Raw genomic sequence first — 19,604 nt, forward strand, 5'->3', positions numbered from 1 at the left:
TGGGGAGGCTTCATAATTATGTTAGGATGAAAATGTTGGCATCCAGGAGATACATATTTTTCAAGATTTGAGAGAAAATTTAATGAAAGTGCCACAAATATATTACTTAGGGTGATGATTTGCACTTAATATGAGGCCCTTTTCTCTCTGGATTTCAAAGTCTGGACTAATTAATTAGCCCTAATCCCCTTGTTTTCCTGATGGTCAAGCATTCAGACAGACCTCCCGAGAGCGCAGAGCTATCAGAGTGAAGCAGAAAGCGCGCCGACCGGGGCCATGCGGCCAGTGGCTTAGTTCACACCTGTTGGGTGTCAGTCTTTGTCTCTTCCACTTTCAAGTTTGGACTCCCCCATCCCCCACCCCCACCCCAAGTTGGCAAACCTAGGCCCAAAGGCTATATCTGGCCCACTGCCTGGTTTTGCAAATAAAGTTCTATTGGAACACAGCCTTGCTCTTGGGTAAGCACATTGTCTATGGCTGCTTTCCCTGCAACAACCAAGGTAAGAAATCAAAACAGATTCCAGGGACAAGGACTCATGAAAGCTTTTCAACCTGGCTGCTCACACAAAATACTCTGCTGACCCAAGACCTAACCGCTCTCAACATTTCCCCGTCTGTAAAATAAAACCCAATAGCCAATAACGTAGTAACATCGTGAGTAGAGTGAGGTTTTAAATTTGCACAATGATGACTGTCTTTCCTGATGCCTCAAAACCAGGGTGAAGAATCCTTAGCAATGGTAAGAATTCATTCAAAATGTATCCATCTACTCTTTAAATATGTGTCCACTGTCCACTTGACATCAGGCACCACATTAAACAGTGGGGGAAACACATGCTAAGGGAAATAAGACTTGTTTTAGTTAGCAGTGGAGGGTGTATGTGAGGGTGGGTGGGGATGGGGTTAAGATGAAGAAGTATTTAAAAATAAAGCCTTTTTGGTATTTTAAATATTAAGTATTGGGATGAAGGCAAGCTCTCACATTTTAGGTTTCCTACGTGTCCTACTCCTTGCCCTTAGAATGGTTCACAGATGCACCTCACCAGCCATTACATTGGGCTGAGATAAATAAACTCTCTCATACTTGATTGGCTTAGCCATCTGTGATCCATGCCAAAGAGCGTCTGCTTACATAATTTATTGGTAATCATAAGTAGAAGGGACCAGAAAAATTCTATCTCCAGGTGTGAGAGATGTTTCAAGAAACAGGCATTTGATCTTGGCCATAGGAAGAGGAGGTAAGGTCTGCACAGTGTGCTAAGTGGAGAGGGTCGTTCCAGACGGAGAGATCAACAGTCTGTAGAAAGCCATGGAGTTCTGGCCGTGCTTCAAAAAAGTCCAATAGTCCAGTATGATGGGAAGAGACCATGAAGGGGAGTAGCAGACAAAAGCCTGCGGAGCTCAGTTCTGGGGAATAAGGATGGGGCCTATGTCAGAGTAATAGGAGGTCACAGAGCTCGCTGATGGCAGGCTAATGGGATTGAACTCTGGTCTACAGGCAGTGAGAAGGTCCGGGAAGTGTGGGCCAGAGAAGGGAGCACTGGGCAGCTAGCACTTCTCAAGTACTGTGGAACTCATAGTGGTACCATGCCTGCTCCACACTGATCAGGGCAGGCATTTTCCAAACGGGATCCAACGAAAGACCAGCTTCAACTGTCTCAGTTTTAGCCCCGATCTACGGCAGACTCTGATCTGTGAGACCTGTGGGTGATCATTGTTCTTCCTACACTGCTCTTCCCTGAAGGTCTTCAATCCACTTCTCGGCGGGAGCCTTCCAAAGCCCTGCCCAAAGCCTCCTCCTCAAGTCAGAGTTGCTGTCTCACCATGTTGGTTCTGGGCTGGGCCTCTGCTGAGGCTGCTGCTCCCCACCAGAATGGGTGTCTTCCTTCTCTTCCTATGACCCTCCAGAGCCCCTAATCATCCAGTCCCCATGGCATGGAAGAACAGGCCTATTTGGTTTTCACAAGCCAGATGGATATTAGGTCATGGTTTTACTGTGTCATCCCAATGCCATTGATGTAGACCATTAACAAGTCCAAGGAAAATCTGAATATTTTAGTGTGTCATTTATATGGGTAATAATTTCAGTACGCCTTCTTTCCATTATAATTATCTAGCATCAGTCAAAGCTTCATGATTATTTCATTGTCTTTATGTGGTAGGGTTATTTCTTATAAAATCCTATGTCCTAGGATATCTTTTAAACAAAGTATATATCCACTGTATTCTAATTTGATAGGAATTATGTTTTCTATGTTTTCACATGTACCATATTTCAAAACAAAGGGGAAAGGGCCTTTGCATGTACTTGATATCTCACCTAAAATCCCCCTCAGCTTGTCCTGTTTCTGCCACTGATCAAGCAGTAAGTGTAAAACTTGGCAATATTCCCTCTTGTCATAAGCTTTCCAATTACTGAAAATTAAGTAACTCCCAATAGAGGAGAAATCATTAAATATATAGTAAATAATGAGGTTAATTAATTTAACCCCTTCTAATTAGGAAACTAATTAAATCAGAAAATTAAAACTGACACAAGACACTAAAATTGGGAAGTTTTGAACTTAGATGTAACGATCATCTCTTCGTCTTCAGCCAATTCCAAAGGAAGATTGACTTAGCTACAAAAATATGTCATCAGTGGACTATTTTTAACTGATACAAAGCTAAATTTTCCATACCATATTATTTTTAGGGATTATAGTTTTTCTATTTCTGTTTATGTGAAATTAAACTTGTTCCTTTTAATTCTTCTAAAGAATGGATTAGAGTAAGCCCCAAAAGATGGATTTAGCCCAAGATCTGCTAGTAACTGTGATCATGGGCAAGTTACTGAACATTTCTGGGCAAGTTTCTCGTCCTCAGAGTATCCTATTAAAGAAGTGAGACCCACTCGCAGTATCTTGGAGATGGAAATAGATCTAAAGAGAAGGGCAGGGCTCAGGAAGTTAGAGGGGGGTGTTAAAATCTTTGTCAGTGTGACAGAACAGAGCCACTGCGTATTTTATGATGACTGCTTCACTGCATTTTAATTGTTACACTGCCAACAAATATGCAAGAGTTGATTAAATTCAGGTACATTAAAAAACTGTATATGCATTAAATAATGCACATCGATGTACTCACATGGAAGGGCAATTCTTTTAAGTGGCAACTTTAGAGTATGCGCGCCATAATTTTTTTAAGGAGAAAATATATTGACGTGGGACGATGTCTGGAAGGGGTTCAAGTGTTGCTTTTGGGGATGGGATTTGGGATAATTCACTCTTTCCTTTGTGTTTTCTTTTTTTTTTTTAAAATTTTTTTTTTTTTTTTGGGGGGGGGGGGGGGTCAGAGGGAGAAGCCGACTTCCTACTGAGCTGGAAGCCCAATGCTGGACTCCATCCTGGAACTCCAGGATCATAACCTGAGCTGAAGGCAGATGCTTAAGCGACTGAGCCACCCAGGCGTCCCTGTTTTCTAGTTTTTATACATTGAATAGCTCGATGATTATTGGTGGCAATTGTGCTGTGTCAGCTGAAGGAACCTTTCCCATAAACAACACCTGGAGGGATCCCAGGTTCTCCTGCCATAAAACTCTGGCTCTCTGTGCGTCTAACTTTAGTACCCCCTTTCATGAGAAAGGCTGAATGTGGTCGTCTGTAAACCCAAACAGAAGGTTTACTAAACATTGCTAGTACCTAGCTTTAAGGGGTGTGTGACCAGTTGAGCGGAACAAAATAGGAGAACAAGACTGAGAGTCGTATTCAATACAGAGATGTACTGTAAAAAGCCAGCCGGAAAGACTTCTCTAAATATGTCTCGAGTTCCCACCAGTAGGTACAAACTAAGTATTCCCAACTCACTTTTGCTTTTTCAATTTCACACTTCACTTTTTTGTAGCCCGGGGTTATCGAACTTGCAAAACAGAAAATGAGAGACGTGGGACCTTATTTGCCAAATTAGCACCAAGCAGCCCGTTTATTCTCCGCAGGCTGGTTAGCAACGAAGTGACCACTTCAAACCCGGCTGGGAGAAGCACAGCGCAGCGTATCAGCGCTCAGCGCCCTGGGGGTGGTGCGGGCATCAAAGGTAAAGAAACACAAAGCTGCTGCTGATCGGACAGGTCGTGCCCTACACCGGGACGTCTTCTAAGGGCTAGAACCACCCGTGAGAAAGAGCTATCGTGAAAAACACAGAGCAGTCTCAACGCCGCATTTTCCTCCATCATTCTGCGCACGGACATCTTCTGTTTCAGAAACGAGCCTTCGTGGAAGTCACTTCCGTGAGTCTCATGCTCCTTGTAGGAACAGGAGCCGCCAACGGCAGTGCCGGCGGACGGGGCGCGCTCCGGGGCTCCGGGGCGTCCGTCTCCAGCCCGCCCAACGCGCCCAGCCCCGACAGGGAGACCTCGTCTGCACGCTTGTAGTCGTCCCCGGCGAAGGAGTGTTCAGCGCAGCCTCGAGCGTTTCCTCGCGCGACCCCGGCCTGCCCGAGGCCCGCGCGGCTCCGGGGACGACAGGCCGGCCCTCCGCGCAGCGCAGACCGAAGCCGCACGGGAGCCCCGAGCGCTTGCTACGCCACGAAGCGTGCGCGGGCGCGGCTGTCCTGCTCCGGCCGGCCGGAATGCCCACGCGGCCGCCTCCCGCCCCGCAACGTCCTCCTCAGCGTCCGGCCGGGGAAGAGCTGGCGAGCTCCGTCCGGCAGCCGCAGGACGCGCTGATGCCGCTGCGGACACTTATCGCTGGTTCGGGGATTCGCTACCCCGAGGGCGCCTTGGCAACGAAAGGGAACGTCGCAGTGGCCGGTCCGGCACGCAGACTGCGGACAGCGGCCCCTCCTTCAGGCCCGCCTCGCGCTTTCACCTCCCACCGGAGGAAGGCGCCGGCTGCCAAGCACGCGCGGGAGCCACGAGCCCGCACCGCGCCGCGCCCGCCGCGCCCTCCCCTCCCGGCCGCTGTCTCCGGCCACGGTCCCACCACCCGGCCCTCTCCGACCTGCCCCGTCCGCCGTCCTCCCCAGCCCGAGCGCCTGTCGCCGCGACCCCGCCTGGCTCCGGACGTTCCCGGGTCTCTAAAGCACCGACTGCCGTAGCGCCGACTTGAGAACGTCCATCACTCGGCGGCGGGCAGCAGCGGCGGGCGGCCGCGCAGGCCTCGGCGTCCTCGGGCTCCGGTTCCCCGCCGCACTCCCCGGCCCACCGCGCCCACCGCTCCGCGGCGCCGCCAGGTGACGTCAGGGCGAGGACGCGTTTGGACGGCGCCGGCACGGTGACGTCAGAGGGCGCGCTTCACGGCGGGCCGCCGCCTGGGGTTATGGGGTGGGGGTGCAGCAAGGCCTCCCTCAGCAGGAGCGCGGTGCGGGTGCGACGGGGAGAAGCCCACCGGTGAGGCCTAGGGCTCTCGGCCAGCCAGCCCGGGGCGCTCTCGGTCCCGGACGCAGTCCAACGCCAGCCCCTCAGCGGGGACCCGGCGGCTGGGCCCGGCCCGTCCCGGCCGCGGGCGCTGAGGAGTTACCTCAGGTCCCGTCCGGCAGCCGCCGACGATGTGAGCTCCCCGGGAGCCCCAGGATACTTCGCGCCGCCATCGCCGCCGCCGGCCAGCCGCAAGCCCCGCCCCCTCCGCCGCGCGCCTGCGCCGCTCGGGCGGCCGCGCGTGCGGACGGGAGGGGCCTCCGCGTTCCCTTCTTTCCCGGGACCGGCCCACTTGGGTCGCACCGAGGGGGGAGCTCGTTTATCCGCGTCCCGGGGGTCTCCCTCGCGCGGAGGCGGCGGCCACGGGCTCCGGCTCTGCGGAGCGGGCTGCGCGCCGCCCCTGCCCTCGGGGCCGCGAGCCGCGGCGGAAGCGGGGGCCGGCGCCGGCTGGCCGCCGGCTCCTCGGCGCTCCCCCTCGGCGGCCGGCGGGATGGTGCGTCCCGCAGGGCGCGCGCGGCTCCCGCGCTTGGGCCGCTCGGCGCGGGCGGGGGCGCAGAGGGCGGGGGAGCGGGTCCGACTCGCAGGACCGGGCCCCGGCCGCGCCGTTGGGGAGCGGGCCCCGCCGGGCGGGGCGGGAGCCGCCGCTGAGCCCTCCGGCCGCCGCGACCATGTCGGACCCGGCGCCCAAAGTTCCCGAGGAGATGTTCCGAGAGGTCAAGTACTACGCGGTGGGCGACATCGACCCGCAGGTACCGCGCCGCCCCCGCCCGCCGGCCCGCAGCCCTCCGCGTCCCCGACCCGTACCCGCTCCCGCCGCGGGCGCGCGCCCGGGCGCAAAACGTCAGGGTCCCGCCGCCCCGCCGGCCTGGCTGCGCGGAGGCCGGGCCACCTGGCGCCGAGCAGGCCGGTGGCCGGAGGGGACGGGGGGCGGGGGATGAGGGACCCGGAGCGCTAGAGGCCGGGGACCTGGGGGGGAGGGGTCGGGGTACTTTCGGGAGGGACCTGGGGCGCGGGCCTGGGGGTGGTCTGCTGGACCTTCTGGAGGGGACGCAGGGGACCTGCGGGTGGGGGGGCAGCTGGGGGAGGGAGGGGACGTGGGAGTGGTCTCCGAGACCCGCGGTCGGGGGCTGGAGGGGAGGTGGTCTTCAGGACCCACGAGTAGGGGGAGCTTGAGGGGAGGGACGGAGATCGGGGTCGCGCTCTGCTGGGACCGTCAGCGGGGACGGCCCCTGGGGCGCGAGCTCCGGGACGGCACGGCGTGGAGGGGCTACTTTCTGACCGAGAGGAGGGAGGACGTGGGGGGGCCGTGGTCCGGTCCTAGCATGGGTTGTCACCAGCCTCCGCCTGGTGGGGGACCGGCGTCCCGGCGCTGTGGTAAGTCCGAGCCTCCCGGGCAGATGCGGACTGGGAGCGCCCTCCTTGCTGCCCACCCCGTGTGTCTGGGTTCCCGGAGTGGACGCGGTGAGGGGGTGGAGCTCCACGAGGAACCGGGGCCGGGCTGCTGGGGGCTCAGTGAGCCGCCCCTGGGGGCAGCCTCGTCCGCGTGCGCCCCTCCCGGTCCTCCCGCTCTCTGATCTTCCTGACGGGGTTTAGCAGTGACGGGACCCCCGGTAGCGCCGTCCCTGTAAGCACCTAACAGGCTCTGGCACAGGACGTTGTGCGTCTTTCTGAGTGTAGTAACCGTCCCGTGGGAGCGTCCTTGTGTTGCTCTCGCCGCTCGAAAGCGAATCCCAGTTGAGTGTCTTGTTGGGGCGGATCCTCTCAGGGTCCGGTTCACTGGAGGGTGCGCGGGTACCGTTACCTGGGGGGCTCGTGCGCTGAGAGCCGAGCGTGGAGGCGAGGGAAGGCGGAGCCGGGGGACCGGACCTTAGTCCGCAGAGTGCAGACCGGTGTTCCCGCGGTCTGGGCTGGCCTGGACGGAGCTGCGGGCGGCTGACTGGTCTTGGCCTTCGAGAGGCTGGTCTGCGGGTATCTTAGTAAACCTAACCAGCTCCCTCGCGTGACCCCCCAAGGTGGATCCTTCTTCTGCTGTGGCTCTGAGGTGAGACTGAGCCTTGGATCTGAAGGTGCAGGTGCTGCACCCAGCGCGGTCCTGGTGCCCGCCGGGAGCACTGGCCGGTTTTCCAGTATTGATCATTTTCCTGTCTCACTACCCGTCCTCTCCCCCACCTCCTTCCTACTCTCTCTATGTCGTTTTAGGACTTTGGCTCTTATGAGGGACTTGAACCAAATGTTACTTAAAACCTGGAACAAGTTGAATTGGAACCATATTTGCTCAACTATGAGTCAAATCTAAGTGCTTAAAATGTCCTTGGCAAACCGCTTCGATGTGAAACCGTATATTTTCTAAACGATTTAGAGTCAGAACGTTGATTCCCTGAATCTTATAAATACGGATTCTGAACGTTCACGTATATTGAACATCTAGTACCTGTTAAGGGGTTGGCTTGGGGGCCGTGTAATCTGCAGAGGAACGGAACGTGATAGCTCTGCTTGAGGTCCCCGCATTGCCGAGGCGTGGGGAGCACACCTGGAGGCGTGGCGTAGGGTGGGAGGTGCGGCGAGGACAGACTTTGCCGCTGCGGTGCGTGGGAAGTGGCACCACTGAGCTTTGTGAAATGAGGCGTCTTCTCGGTGGGGTGCGGAGCTGTACGTGGAAGCTGAGGAGGGTGAGGCCATGTCCTTTGCGCGCACCGTGTGTGCCCAGGAACGGAGGTGTTCACGTATTTGGGATGACCGGGATAAGCAGTCCACCCGCTGCCCCGACACGAGCGGAGTCCAGTAAGGCACACTCAGTAGCGTGAGACGGGAGGGAATCTGTGGTTTGGGCATCTTTCTGTCCGTGACGAATCCGTACTGCCGTGGCGTTGCGGAAGGGGCGGCGACGGTGAAGAGTGAGCAGGCCGTGAGGAGGTGAAGGCGGGTTGGTCTGTGGCTCCACGCGGTTTGCCAGCAAGAGGAAGCAGAGAAGGGCCCGGGATGCGTGTGAGCGCGTGTGCCTGTGCGCAGGTGTGAGGACCGGCGGGAACTTCGTTGTTCGTGCGTGGAGGGGGAGAGCCTGAGGTCTTGAGACTCCCGAAAAAGGCGCTGGGGTCGGAAATGCAGACTGGAGGAGAGATGAGAGGGTGCCGTGCTCTGTGGGTCAGGTTGAGTGGGTGGAAACTAAACAAGCTTGGAGGTGAGGGGAGGAGGCGACCTGTGGCTACAGCCATTGGTTTTTGTTTTGTTTTGTTTTCACGCATTGAACAAATACTTCGCGTAGCTCCAGTCGCCGTCTCTGGATGCTCAATAAAATATCCTGAGAAAATTTACCAACTTGGGGGTAAACCGAGCTGTGTGGGCATCAGGTCACCGTCACGTGCGGTGCACGCCTGGGCTCCTCCGGCTCTGCCTTCTCCACCTGGTGGGGACCCACCGCTTCCAGGTCCCGCTGATGGCATGTCCTAGACCTTCAGCTGGCGCCGGAAGGCTGTGCTCCACGTTGAAGAAGTTCTCTTGCTCCCACCTCGCACTCCCCAGCTCTTCCTCCGTGAATGCTGCTGGTGTGTCCCCCGCACTTTCTCTCTTGCTCCTGCCCCCTCTCAGGCACCGGGTCTCGTGCCTTCTCGCTTCTTTCTTTCCCTAGGGACAGTCCTTGGGTCAGTTGCCTGCTGCTTTCCCCGGGGCGGCTGCGGTTGTCTCGGACTCAGTCCCTTCTTCTTGCACTGGCCATGATCTTTGGTAAAGTCCGGTCGTGCCGTTTCCCAGCTTAAAGCCCTCGCGTCGCTCCAGAAGACATTTCTGTATGAGAGTAAAATGCAGACAGTTTTGCGTAGCACGTGACAGTCTGAAGGGTCATGTGTCCAGCGTGTTGAAGGCTCTTCTCCCTCCAACAGCACATGCGTTTTGGTCTCGCTAACTCCTTAAGTTCGTCAGGATTCTGCTCGTGTAGCTCCTCTTCGGGAAACTTGCCCATTTGTGATGAAACTACCTGTCCCTAAGCCTTGAAGTTTGACCCTGGGTGCCTCGTCTCAGCTCGGAAGTGGTGTCTGTCAGACCTTCTGTTTCCAAGACACAGACGCTAGCTAGTACCGGGCTCACAGCCTGCAGGCCCCCTTGGTCAGCGGATCAGGGTCTGCTGCTTTCTGCTGTCATCAACTGTCTGATGGCACGTGACTCAAGAGTAAACGGTTATTAATTCTGTGTGGTGAACGTGGCGTGTTTCTGTTAGAATTTTCATTGTTCACAACAGTTTGTGTACATCAAGAATGAAATGCAATGTTTTTCATTTTAATCTGTGTGGTTTTTTGAAGGTTATCCAGCTCCTCAAAGCTGGGAAAGCTAAGGAAGTGTCCTACAACGCGCTAGCCTCCCACATAATTTCGGAAGACGGGGACAATCCTGAGGTTGGAGAAGCTCGGGAAGTCTTTGATTTACCTGTAGTTAAGGTCAGTAGTAAGTCTCATTAATTGCATACGCTTCGTTATGTGTCCTGAAATCAATACAAAGCCTCACTGTGACAGTGTTTGCCGAGGTCCGCTTCGTGTAGGAAGCTGCGGTGGACAGAGCTCTTCCCGCACGGCGGTAGCCTGCGGCAGCATGAGGCCCATCGCGGCAGGTTTCTGTCCGTCACAGGGGACTCATCAGTCCGCTCCGCAGCTGCTGTGGTGTGGCCCCGGTTCCTTCCTGCCGCGAGCTCTCTACGCCAGGGACGCGTCCTGGAAATGGGTGTGTCAGCTTACAGCGATGGGCACTGGGGACCCATGAGAAATGGTGCTCGCTCCCAGGCAGGCGGAGTCCTGTCAGGACAGGACTCCTCCAGGGACCCCTTTCCATCCCTGCTGTGGCAAGTGGCCTGAATTTCCAGCTACACATGTTGGAGGAAGTCCTGCCCCCCATTTGCTGAGCTGTTTAACTGCTCCGACAGCGCCATGATGACCGTCAGTCCCTCTGTCCACCCGGTGGTCATCATGGGTACCGCTGTCAGGCTGACTCTGGGTGGTTTGTTCTGGAAAGTGGGGGCCTCAGCTGGTGTGCGGCTTGTTTGGAGTTGGTTGGTGTGTACACGCCGCTGTTCTCTTGCTGCTCGTGGTTGCGTTGGCTGATGTTCAGTGCACGTTTTGAGATGTGATTTCGTAGCTTTGGTCCTTCAATTTCTTTCTGACCCTTGGTGTTAACGCGTTTGTTTTAGAATATTCAGGTCCACTACCGCTTTTTCCTTTATGCTGTCAAATACTCTGCCTAAAAATCAGTATGAGAATTATCATGGTGTAATAACAAGAGCGGCTAGGAGTTAGGAAGGAGCCAGTAAGTTAGGCTGGGGTGCCAAGAAGCTGGCTGGCCCCGGGAAGTCTGCAGCTCGTCAGTACCCAGGGTCTGAAACCGCCTTGCAGGCTTAGGAACCTGATTTTTTTAAAATAAACCTGAGTGCTGATTTGTCTCATGAGAAGATTCTCAGAAACCAGACTCTCCAGGGACAGCTGTGTCATTCAGAGTGACTTAATGTGCAGCTGACATGCGGCGGTCACGATCCCGCCCTAGACTCCTTGTTTGGCCACGACCAGCTCCTTCGTGCAGCCTGAACACCAGCAGGGCTGCTGCTTGCTTCATCAGACTCCGCTCGGCGAGAGAGGCTTGTGACACGTGCACTTCTGCCCCTGGGACCCTGCTTTGGTCTCTAGTTTACTTCCATTCTTCCTTAGCCGTGGGGACCAGATCTCTGCTCCCTCAGCAGCCTGGAGCCCTTTGTCTCATGACGGTGCCTTCACCTGGATCGTGCCGTCGGACAGCAAGCTTAAAAGGGCAGCCTCAGTATCAAACGTCCGCGTGCAGGTGGCTGTTGCAGACCATTTAGAGCAGTGGTTCTTAAATCTCGTTTTTGCAGCAAGCGCTTTGTAATATCCTTTTATTTATATGTGAAATTCCTTCATATGTCAGAGAGTATCACTTTATTATATGTGAGAGAATGTTCCATAATTTAAAACCTGAATGTACATGTTATGTATAAATTTCCCAAACTGGAATATAAAGGAGAAACAAAAGAAAATAAATAATGTGTGTTTCAGTGTGTAGATCCTTGGGCACAGGTCCATGGAAGACGGGGGCAGGAAGTGAGCTGCTGGGACTGGTCCCATGTGCAGTCACTGCCGAAGATGTGGGGCCGTCCCCAGAGCTCGCGGGTGGGGTTGCCGGCTGGGAGGTAGCATTTCAGAACGGTCATCAGTCCTGGCTCGAATGCTGAGCTAAAACAGCAGTCCTTTTCCCTTCATGTGTGGTATTTCTGGAAAAGTCAGGCTGTAATAAGGCTGCATAAAATACCCATTACCCAGCTCCTATAATTATCACCGTTTAGGCCCCGTCCCATGCTTCCGCTTTGGCTGTGGTAGCTTGAAACGAGGCCCCGGGCACACTCCTTGCATCCGCCTCCCAGCTCCAGGCTGCTCGGGATTTGTGGCGGGGCATGTCCTGTCTGGGGCCTACAGCGCCACATGCCAGGAGGGTGGAATTTGTTGGAGCTGACCCAGCATTTTGTGTGCACCCCCAGACGATGCTGCTAGACCGTCAGGTTCTTCGTCTGAGTTCAGCGGATGGAGGCAGATCCCTTGGCCTTTAACTTACTAAATTTGACAAATGTGTTTTGAAAAATAAGGCATCCTAATGCATAGTGATGGCTTGTCATTTACGTGTCTGAATCGTATAGATGTTTAAAACTTGCATCTTCAGGCACCAGAACTTACAGAATAATTTTTTTAATGGAAATATTTTTCTCAGTGGCTGTGGGGCCTCACTGGACATGATAATTATGGCAGTTTACAGTGGGTGTATTTGTGTATATTGTTGTTGGCCTTTGGGATAAATAACTCCTCGTTACTCTGCTTTTCTAGGTCTCCATATCTGCTCTGTTGTTGGTGGTGTTTCCTACTGACTTGGCGTTATTTTACCTCGAGCCCTCTGAATGAGGGTCCGAGGGCGGGTCTGCTGTGTGTGGACATCGTGACTAGCCCTGAATCCTTAAACAGGCCTATATTTGCCACCTCTCCCAAGTTCGCAAAGGGACACTTCCCAGGGTGTCTGCTGCATGACGGTGGAAACGGGTGGCTTTCCAGAGCGTCTGCTTCCTTCTGTGGTCACACTCCTCCATTCAAAGGCACCTCTCCCAGGGCCCTCCAGAAAAGTCCCACTTTCACCTGCCCAGCCCCTATCACAGCGCGTCGCCCCGGGCTCTGCAAATCCCCCTGCACTCTAGGCGAGGGGATAAATAGAAATGCTGGTTTCTGGAAAGCAGCCTGGTGCTAAGCCACACAGCCAAGGTCTCCGCGGGGCTCTGGGCATTACTGCGGAGGAGAAAGCTTGGCCTGCGGCGTGATGTTGACTGTACAAGAGTCAGGGCCAGTAGCGGTTCCTGACGCCGGCCAGCCCCCTCCGACTTCCCGAAGCTTGCCCCGGGTTATCAGAAAATGCGGAGACACGCTGGCCTGAAGCGCGGCTAGAAACGGGAACTGCTGGCTTCCAGCGCGGCGCACCCGATCGCGCGCGCATGCTCGGCCAAAGCCCCCGGTCGTGCGAGACCTGTCCCAAGTACCGCCAGTCTTCGTTTTCCCTTGAAACACCCGGTGTCCCGCACTGCTGCAAACGCGGGCTGGGACGCTGCGGTGGGGGTCCCGAGGCTGGGCACGAGGTGCAGGAGAGCGGGGAGCACGTGCCTCCCCCCGACGCTGTCCGCGGTGCCTCTCACCGTCTGGGCACAGAGCGGGTTCTCCACCAGCGCTAGGCGAAGGGCTGGGCGCGCGAATGAAGCACACGCATGAAGCACACGCATGTACATTTCAGCGAATGGAAGTTTCTGGACTTTTCAGCCGGCTAAACGGGGTGTTACGTCGTTCAATGTAACTTAAAATTAAATGTAGAAATGTAAGGTAATTTTTAAAAAATATAAATTAGCCCAAAAGGTAGTAATAAGCTAAGGTTTTATAATCTGAATTTTGAAAGTTGTAAAAAATGACCAGACAGAGACTTTTCATGGTTTGCAAATGTAGTATCTATAGGAATTTACTGAAAACACTCGTGAATTTCCACTTGGATTTAGGATTGAAGATGGGAACCGGGGAGCGGCCGATGTACTGGGATGGGGAGGGGGTGGGGATGGCTGTCAGGTCCCTGTCCTTCCAGTTGTGAGGACAGTTTCCAGCTGGCCTAGACACTTACACAGAATTTAAATTTCTCTACAAATTTTAAAAATATCTGGCACTGCTTCATTCCCTAATTCAGCTTTTCACCTCGGGCGTTAGTAACTGATCTTTGATATTTTTTACTTGAATGCTCATGACCTAGGTGCTTTATGATTGTTATAACAGCTTTTAATTTCTAGGAGCGGTGCTGATGAAATCATGTCATTTTGATGATAATTTGAAAATATTTTTTGACTTGAGTTCATGTTTTCTTTTTCAGCCGTCTTGGGTGATTTTGTCCGTTCAGTGTGGAGCTCTTCTGCCGTATCCTTTTTGGGGAAGGGAGGAGGGAATCTGGGTTTAAGACTGACATGGTAACCAGGTGGGTTCCTTACTTAGGGCAGTTCATGTGTGTGTGTTCTCTGTCCCTCCTGTTTTCCATTCTGCATCAGGTTTTATGTAGCCGGTGCTTGTCATCCCCTCTGGAGGGAGGGGCACCAGCTGTGGGGGAACACCTCTGGGCTGGCACCTGCGGGCATGCGCTTTCATTCTGGGACTGGGCTTTATGATCTCGGGCAGTCTGCTTCTCTGGACCTCCGTTTTCTTGTCTCTGGAACAGACCGTCTTTGTGACGTCTCATTAGGTGGAATATTGCTCAAATTGCAAGTCTGCCTGAACCCGGTCATGAGTTATTGGAAGGACAGATAGGGGAAGAGAATAGCAGAACACTTTTAGTTTCATGGATTGGTGTTCTTTTTGATGACACTGGATAAAAGGTTTATTGAAGACACGTGTTGACACCTGCTGCGGGCTGGGTACGAAAACTAGAGACTAGGTCACGAAGCTCTCGTCGCTGCCTTCGAGGAGCTGCCTCCATGCTGGTGTCCCTTGCCTCATTTCTTGAGTCCGGCTCCAGAGCCCCTTCCTCCCCGCCTGTGGGAGACGTCCAGCTGCCGTCCACGTTCTGCGTCACACGGCTTCTGTCGCTCTCTGGCTACGTGGGGCTGCGTGGACAGTCCCTGCAGGCGGGACCTGCTGGTGGAGGGACCTGGTACCACCCCGTGATGTGAAAATCGCGGACTCCGGCGGGGTTGCCGGCCTTCCTCGGAGCTGTTCTGCAGCTCTGCCGGGCCGTTCCTGTGAGTGCATTTTTACTTACTGAACTGACGTGGATGGAGGGAATCTTTTTAAGTTAAATATTTGTGGGTGACGTCAAACAAGCAGAAACATCCCTTAGTAAGTTTGTGGCAGACTTCAGCATCTCCAGCTCAAAAGTTCTAGGATTCCTAGAATCCTAGAGTTAAGGGAAATCCGTTTCTGCTTTTGTTCTTCTGGTTTCTTGGGAGTTGGTGTAGTGTTTATAAGCACGGGGGCGGCGGGGGCGGGGGGGAAGCCTGGGACAGGGAGGGGTGATTTTGAATGAGAGGTTAGTTCTTCCTGCCCTGGATCGTGGGTCAGGGTCAGGATCTTCAGAAGCTGTCATTCCGCTGGAGCTCTTACTGGCCTGTTCCAGAGCAGCTGGAGGGACAGGCGGGGAAGCCTGCGGACCGCTGCGCAGCACTAGATTTGCCTTAGTCAGTGTCCCCCAAGTCTTTGGGAGTAGGAAATCCTTGACGTGAGGGTGGGAGGTTGGAAGCGATCGTGGATAGTGGGGCTGAGGGCACGATGTCCGGGGCTGCTGGGCGCAGCGCGGTCAGACGGGCTCCGCTCCCGCTCCGGCTTCTCCGCAGGGCGGTGGAGGAGACGGGGGCGGAGTCTTCAGTCTGATCGGTTTTTCTTAACTCCCTGATCTCAGTGGGTACACTCTTCTCCTGTAGGAAGAACAAAGTAATGCTCTAACCCATTTCAAATGGTAGACACTCCAGATTCTTCCGTCGTCGTGTGCGCTTTGAGTAGACCGTAGTGTGCAGACACCCAGGGGCCGCGTCGCGGCGTCCGGCCGGGTGCCCAGCGTCTGGCACGCAGGAAGGTCTTCTGAGTGAATTTTAATCGCGAATGAATTTTAAAACTCAGAACTGTAGAACTGGGAGGGGTGATAAGGATATTTTTAACTCTTATTTTCCAAAAGGGAAAACCGAAGCTCAGAGCTGGTGGGGCCCAAGTGCATGAAGTTAGTGGTGGTGCTAAGACGGGAACTCAGGTTCGCTTGTGGCCGGTTCTCCGCCATCCCGCGACGTTCCAGTGGCGTGTCCTTCTAAAGTAAACCTGGGACTGCATCTGCCTGTACGACAGTGGCCGTGCCCTGTGTGTGCGTGCGTGTGTGTGTGTGGTGGGGGGGTGTTGAGCTGGCTCTCAGGGCGGAGGTTCTCCCTGCGAGGGTGCTGTCCCCGCGTGACCGACGGTGTCGCCGGCGACACTGGATCTGACGCTGCTTCTCCCAGCCGCTCCTTCTCCTCTGCCTGTCTTGCTCTTAGACAGCCCGAGTCTCTCTCCTACACGGATGCGGTGGGAGGGCGGGCGTGGGGCAGATAGGATGTCTGAGCGAGATGCAGTGTGCACTAATCTCATTTAATTGGAATCTTAATAAGTATCAAACAGAGTAAATGGTTTTTCTCCAGAGTCCTGTCAGATTTTTTTTGGAATCACTGCCTGCCTCTCCCAGGTAAGTGTGGCTACAGCTGCCTCGTGTTATTCACATGTAACGGTTCTGAGTTTGTGTGAGATTTGATTTACGGCCTGTTGGTGAGCAGTTTTAAAGAAGCTCTTTGCTAAACTGCGTATTGGGTGTAACCTTATGACCCACTTATAGTTTTTTAAATATTATGCTTAGTCTTTAGGATATGAAGTTTTAATGGGTAAAAATGGTCTTTCTAATCCAAAGAATTACAAAGATACAGAATTTGAGTATGAAAAACTAGGAAAAATGAAATTATTTAAGATGACAAGAAAAACTCAGAAAGGCAAAGAATTTTTTTAGTAAAGGGCTCAATTTAGATCAATAAGAAAAATAAAACCTCAGTAGATAAGGCAGAGGAATGAACTCACAACTTTTTATAAAGAGGAATTACAAGTAACAAGTGTGACAGAACATTCGACACACTGTATTGCCCACGACGGGAGCATCTTCCTAGCACCGAAGTGAGACTGTCCACTCTCCAGCTTCTGACCGGCGTCCGGGGCCACGTTCCCGCAGACGGGCTCCCCTCCCTGTGGGCAAGTGCATGTCCGTGCGGCCGTTTTCCACAGAAGTTTTTCAATCAGGAGCCCTAAAATACTCCTGTTATTTTCCCCTGCAGGTCGCTGAGGTTTAGAATTTTATCCTGAACTGGTAGCGATGAGGGCAGATGGATGGATGAAGGTGTTCAGCAGAGCACTGCGTAGGCTGGGGTGAACCTGGGGAAAAAATGAGGTCATCCTGTGTTTGGAAATGGCTCAGAAACCTGTTCCGTGCACTTACACGGCAGCCTAACTACGGAGTCAGGTTTGCAGTCAAATGCTCTACCATTGAGCTATCCCCCCTCGGAGCCAGGTTTGAATTAGGATTTATGGAAATAGAGAAGGAGAAGGGAAAGGCTTTCAGTGGGGGAGGGGGTAAGGCCATTAACAGTATGCGTTTTACTTGGTAACCGAGTAAAATAGAGAAGTGTCTGAAAAGAGGGACCAAAACGCTAGCAGTGGGAATTTGAAAGCGGGAAAGTGAATATTCAGCATTTTTAAATTGTATTCTGTCCCCTGCCCCGCCAGCTGGAAGACCCTCGAACTGTAAAAAGCCACCCTAACCAGCCCAGCCGGTGCTGTTGGAGCTCCCTGGGAAATCGCATGGGGCAGTGTGTTAGGCACGAGGACAGGCAGAGGGGTGTGGGCAGTGCTGCCTTGCAGACCCGCTCCCACCGTGACCCTGGTGAGGAGCAGCGTGGCCCCGTCCCTGTGGCGGCCTTGAGGAAAGGACCTGTCAGAGGCGTTAGGTGAGCTAGGAGTCCTGTCCCTGCCACGGGGAGTCCTGAAGCCAGGTGACCCTCTTGTGCCAGTGGCTGCCCTGTCTCTGTTCCACCTTGCCCTGGCCATGCAGTAGCCAGGTTCAGGGAGGGCTGCTTTGTTTTTATTTGTATCTCTTGTAAATTCCTGATGTTCTTTAAAATTATAAATTTTATTGTTTTTGCCACGTTCGTTTAATAGGAATCCTTGAAATCTTGGCTTTTTTCCCTCTTTTTTTCTTAAGAACAGGAAATTTGTCGATACTTGTATTTTTCAGTGTTTTTCACATCTGTGCTATAAATGTATATAACCATAATGGTCTTTGAAGTTGGCCAAAATGAAGACCTTTTAATGACCAGGGCTGTGGCTCTGTGTGAGTTTCATTGTTCCCTTATACTTCTCTGTATGTTCCAAACGTACAATAAATACCAGGAAAGTTTTCTAAATGAAGACATTATTATTATTCCTTAATGCATAAACACAGTGTATTTTGGCTAAAATGTGAATTTTGCATTTAATTTTATTTTCATTTATTGGATTTGTGGTCTTGGAGATTTGGAGCCCGCTATCCAGTGGGTTCAAGTTGAATGAAAAGAGGAAGAAGCTGGGGCAGGGAGTCCCAAGGTATTTTCAGGGACTGAGGTCACAGTGACATGGTATTTAGCGGACCTGAGTTGGGGAAATAAATAAGAAAAGTAAAAATACGTGAATGTAAGATGATTTAAGGGTTTTATTTATTTTTTTTAAATATTTTATTTATTTGACAGAGATCACAAGTAGGCAGAGAGACAGGCAGAGAGAGAGAGGAGGGGAAGCAGGCTCCCTGCTGAGCAGAGAGCCCGATGCAGGGCTCGATCCCAGGACCCTGAGATCATGACCTGAGCCGAAGGTAGAGGCTTAACCCACTGAGCCACCCAGGGGCCCCGATTTCAGGGTTTTAAATTTGGTAATCAGACATCATAAAATATTATTTGAGTTTATCATTAGAGAACACTTTCAGTCTTAGAAAAAAAAATATATTTAACAAAGGTTATAATAAATGTAGCAGATCTTATTTTAGATACCTAACGTAAAGGTTACGGTACACACACGACCTGCTGTGTGCTGTGCAGAATCCCGTGGCCCCGATGTCCGTGAGTTCACAAGCACAGGCCTGAGTGTGGACGGCAGAGGAGGGGAAGCCTCTGGGGAGGGGAGATGTCAGACCTGAGGGGCCTGAAAGAGTGGGCGGAAATAGAGCAGGAATGGGGAAGGCAGGTGTGTTTGTGGTAGAGCCACATGAAAGGAGAGAGGAGGAGGGCGCCAGGGAACAAAGGCACGTCCTTGTGGTGCAGGAGGGTCGATGGTGGGGAACACGGCAGCGGAAACCAGATATTGGAGTTTGAGCTCTCTAAAATAGCCAGTAGGCTGTTGCTTTCCTTTTTTCTTACATATTTAATTTTGCATTACATGTATTTGCATTAGGACGGTCAGAAAGCACAGGAAAGCAAACAATTAAAATCCTTTCCGTCCCATAGGTGCAGCTGGTCTGGGAGCAGTGGCAGGACACGGGCGGGCGGGAGAGGATGGGAGTTTGGGCGGGAGGGAGGGGCGCGGTCTTGGACTTGAGGCGGAGGTTTGGGTCCTGGATGGCGCTGTGCACGCGAGGCCCAGACAGGAAGCAGCAGGCCTTGGTGACTTGGGCGTACTTGGGACGAAGGAGGAGGAGGCGGTGTCCGCAGTGCTCCTCTGCGCTTCTCAGGGAAGATGGTGACATTGGCTTGAAACACATTGAGTTGGGGTGTTGACCTGCTACCCAAGTGGGGGGCCATGGACATGTGGCATGAAGGGCAGGGAATTAGCTTCTTGTAGAAGAAGGTAGAAAGGCACGTAACCAGGAAGAGAGCCTTAGGTAGTGTGCAGTGAAGATTTGGGAAGAAAAGAGACTTGAGCATAGATAGAGGTGGTCTGGGAAGGAGGATATTGTCTTCAGAAACCAGGGATGAAATCAGATGTAGCTGGTTGTTGTCACGGGAGGCGAGCAGCACCCCGGGTGGAGGTGTGTGGCACCAGTTTGTGGTGGGTGGTTGTGCACGACCTTGTGTGGTCCCCTCGGTCCTGCCTGTGGCCCAGGAGAGGAGGAGGGCAAGGATGCTGGACAGGGACACGGG

General features: G+C 53.4%; 1 protein-coding gene across 3 annotated transcripts in view; it reads left to right on the forward strand.

Annotated features, from left to right (window-relative positions):
- Nucleotides 1–5,950: 5,950 nt before the first annotated feature.
- PAXIP1 (PAX interacting protein 1) overlaps nucleotides 5,951–19,604 on the forward strand; it is a 47,740-nt gene continuing 34,086 nt past the window's right edge. Inside the window, exons 1-4 of one of the 3 annotated variants that reach the window (XM_032840161.1) lie at nucleotides 5,951–6,141; nucleotides 9,685–9,819; nucleotides 13,820–13,863; nucleotides 16,078–16,141. In XM_032840161.1, the coding sequence (XP_032696052.1) occupies nucleotides 6,061–6,141; nucleotides 9,685–9,819; nucleotides 13,820–13,863; nucleotides 16,078–16,141 (324 nt within the window). In that variant the 5' untranslated portion in view covers nucleotides 5,951–6,060. Of the gene's footprint in view, nucleotides 6,142–9,684; nucleotides 9,820–13,819; nucleotides 13,864–16,077; nucleotides 16,142–19,604 lie in introns of those variants that run through there. The other 2 variants (XM_032840162.1, XM_032840164.1) reach the window with 2 other exon arrangements.

The sequence above is a fragment of the Lontra canadensis genome, unplaced genomic scaffold (genome assembly GCF_010015895.1).
Source record: "Lontra canadensis isolate GAN:19392208 unplaced genomic scaffold, GSC_riverotter_1.0 scaffold111, whole genome shotgun sequence".
Classification (NCBI taxonomy): domain Eukaryota; kingdom Metazoa; phylum Chordata; class Mammalia; order Carnivora; family Mustelidae; genus Lontra; species Lontra canadensis.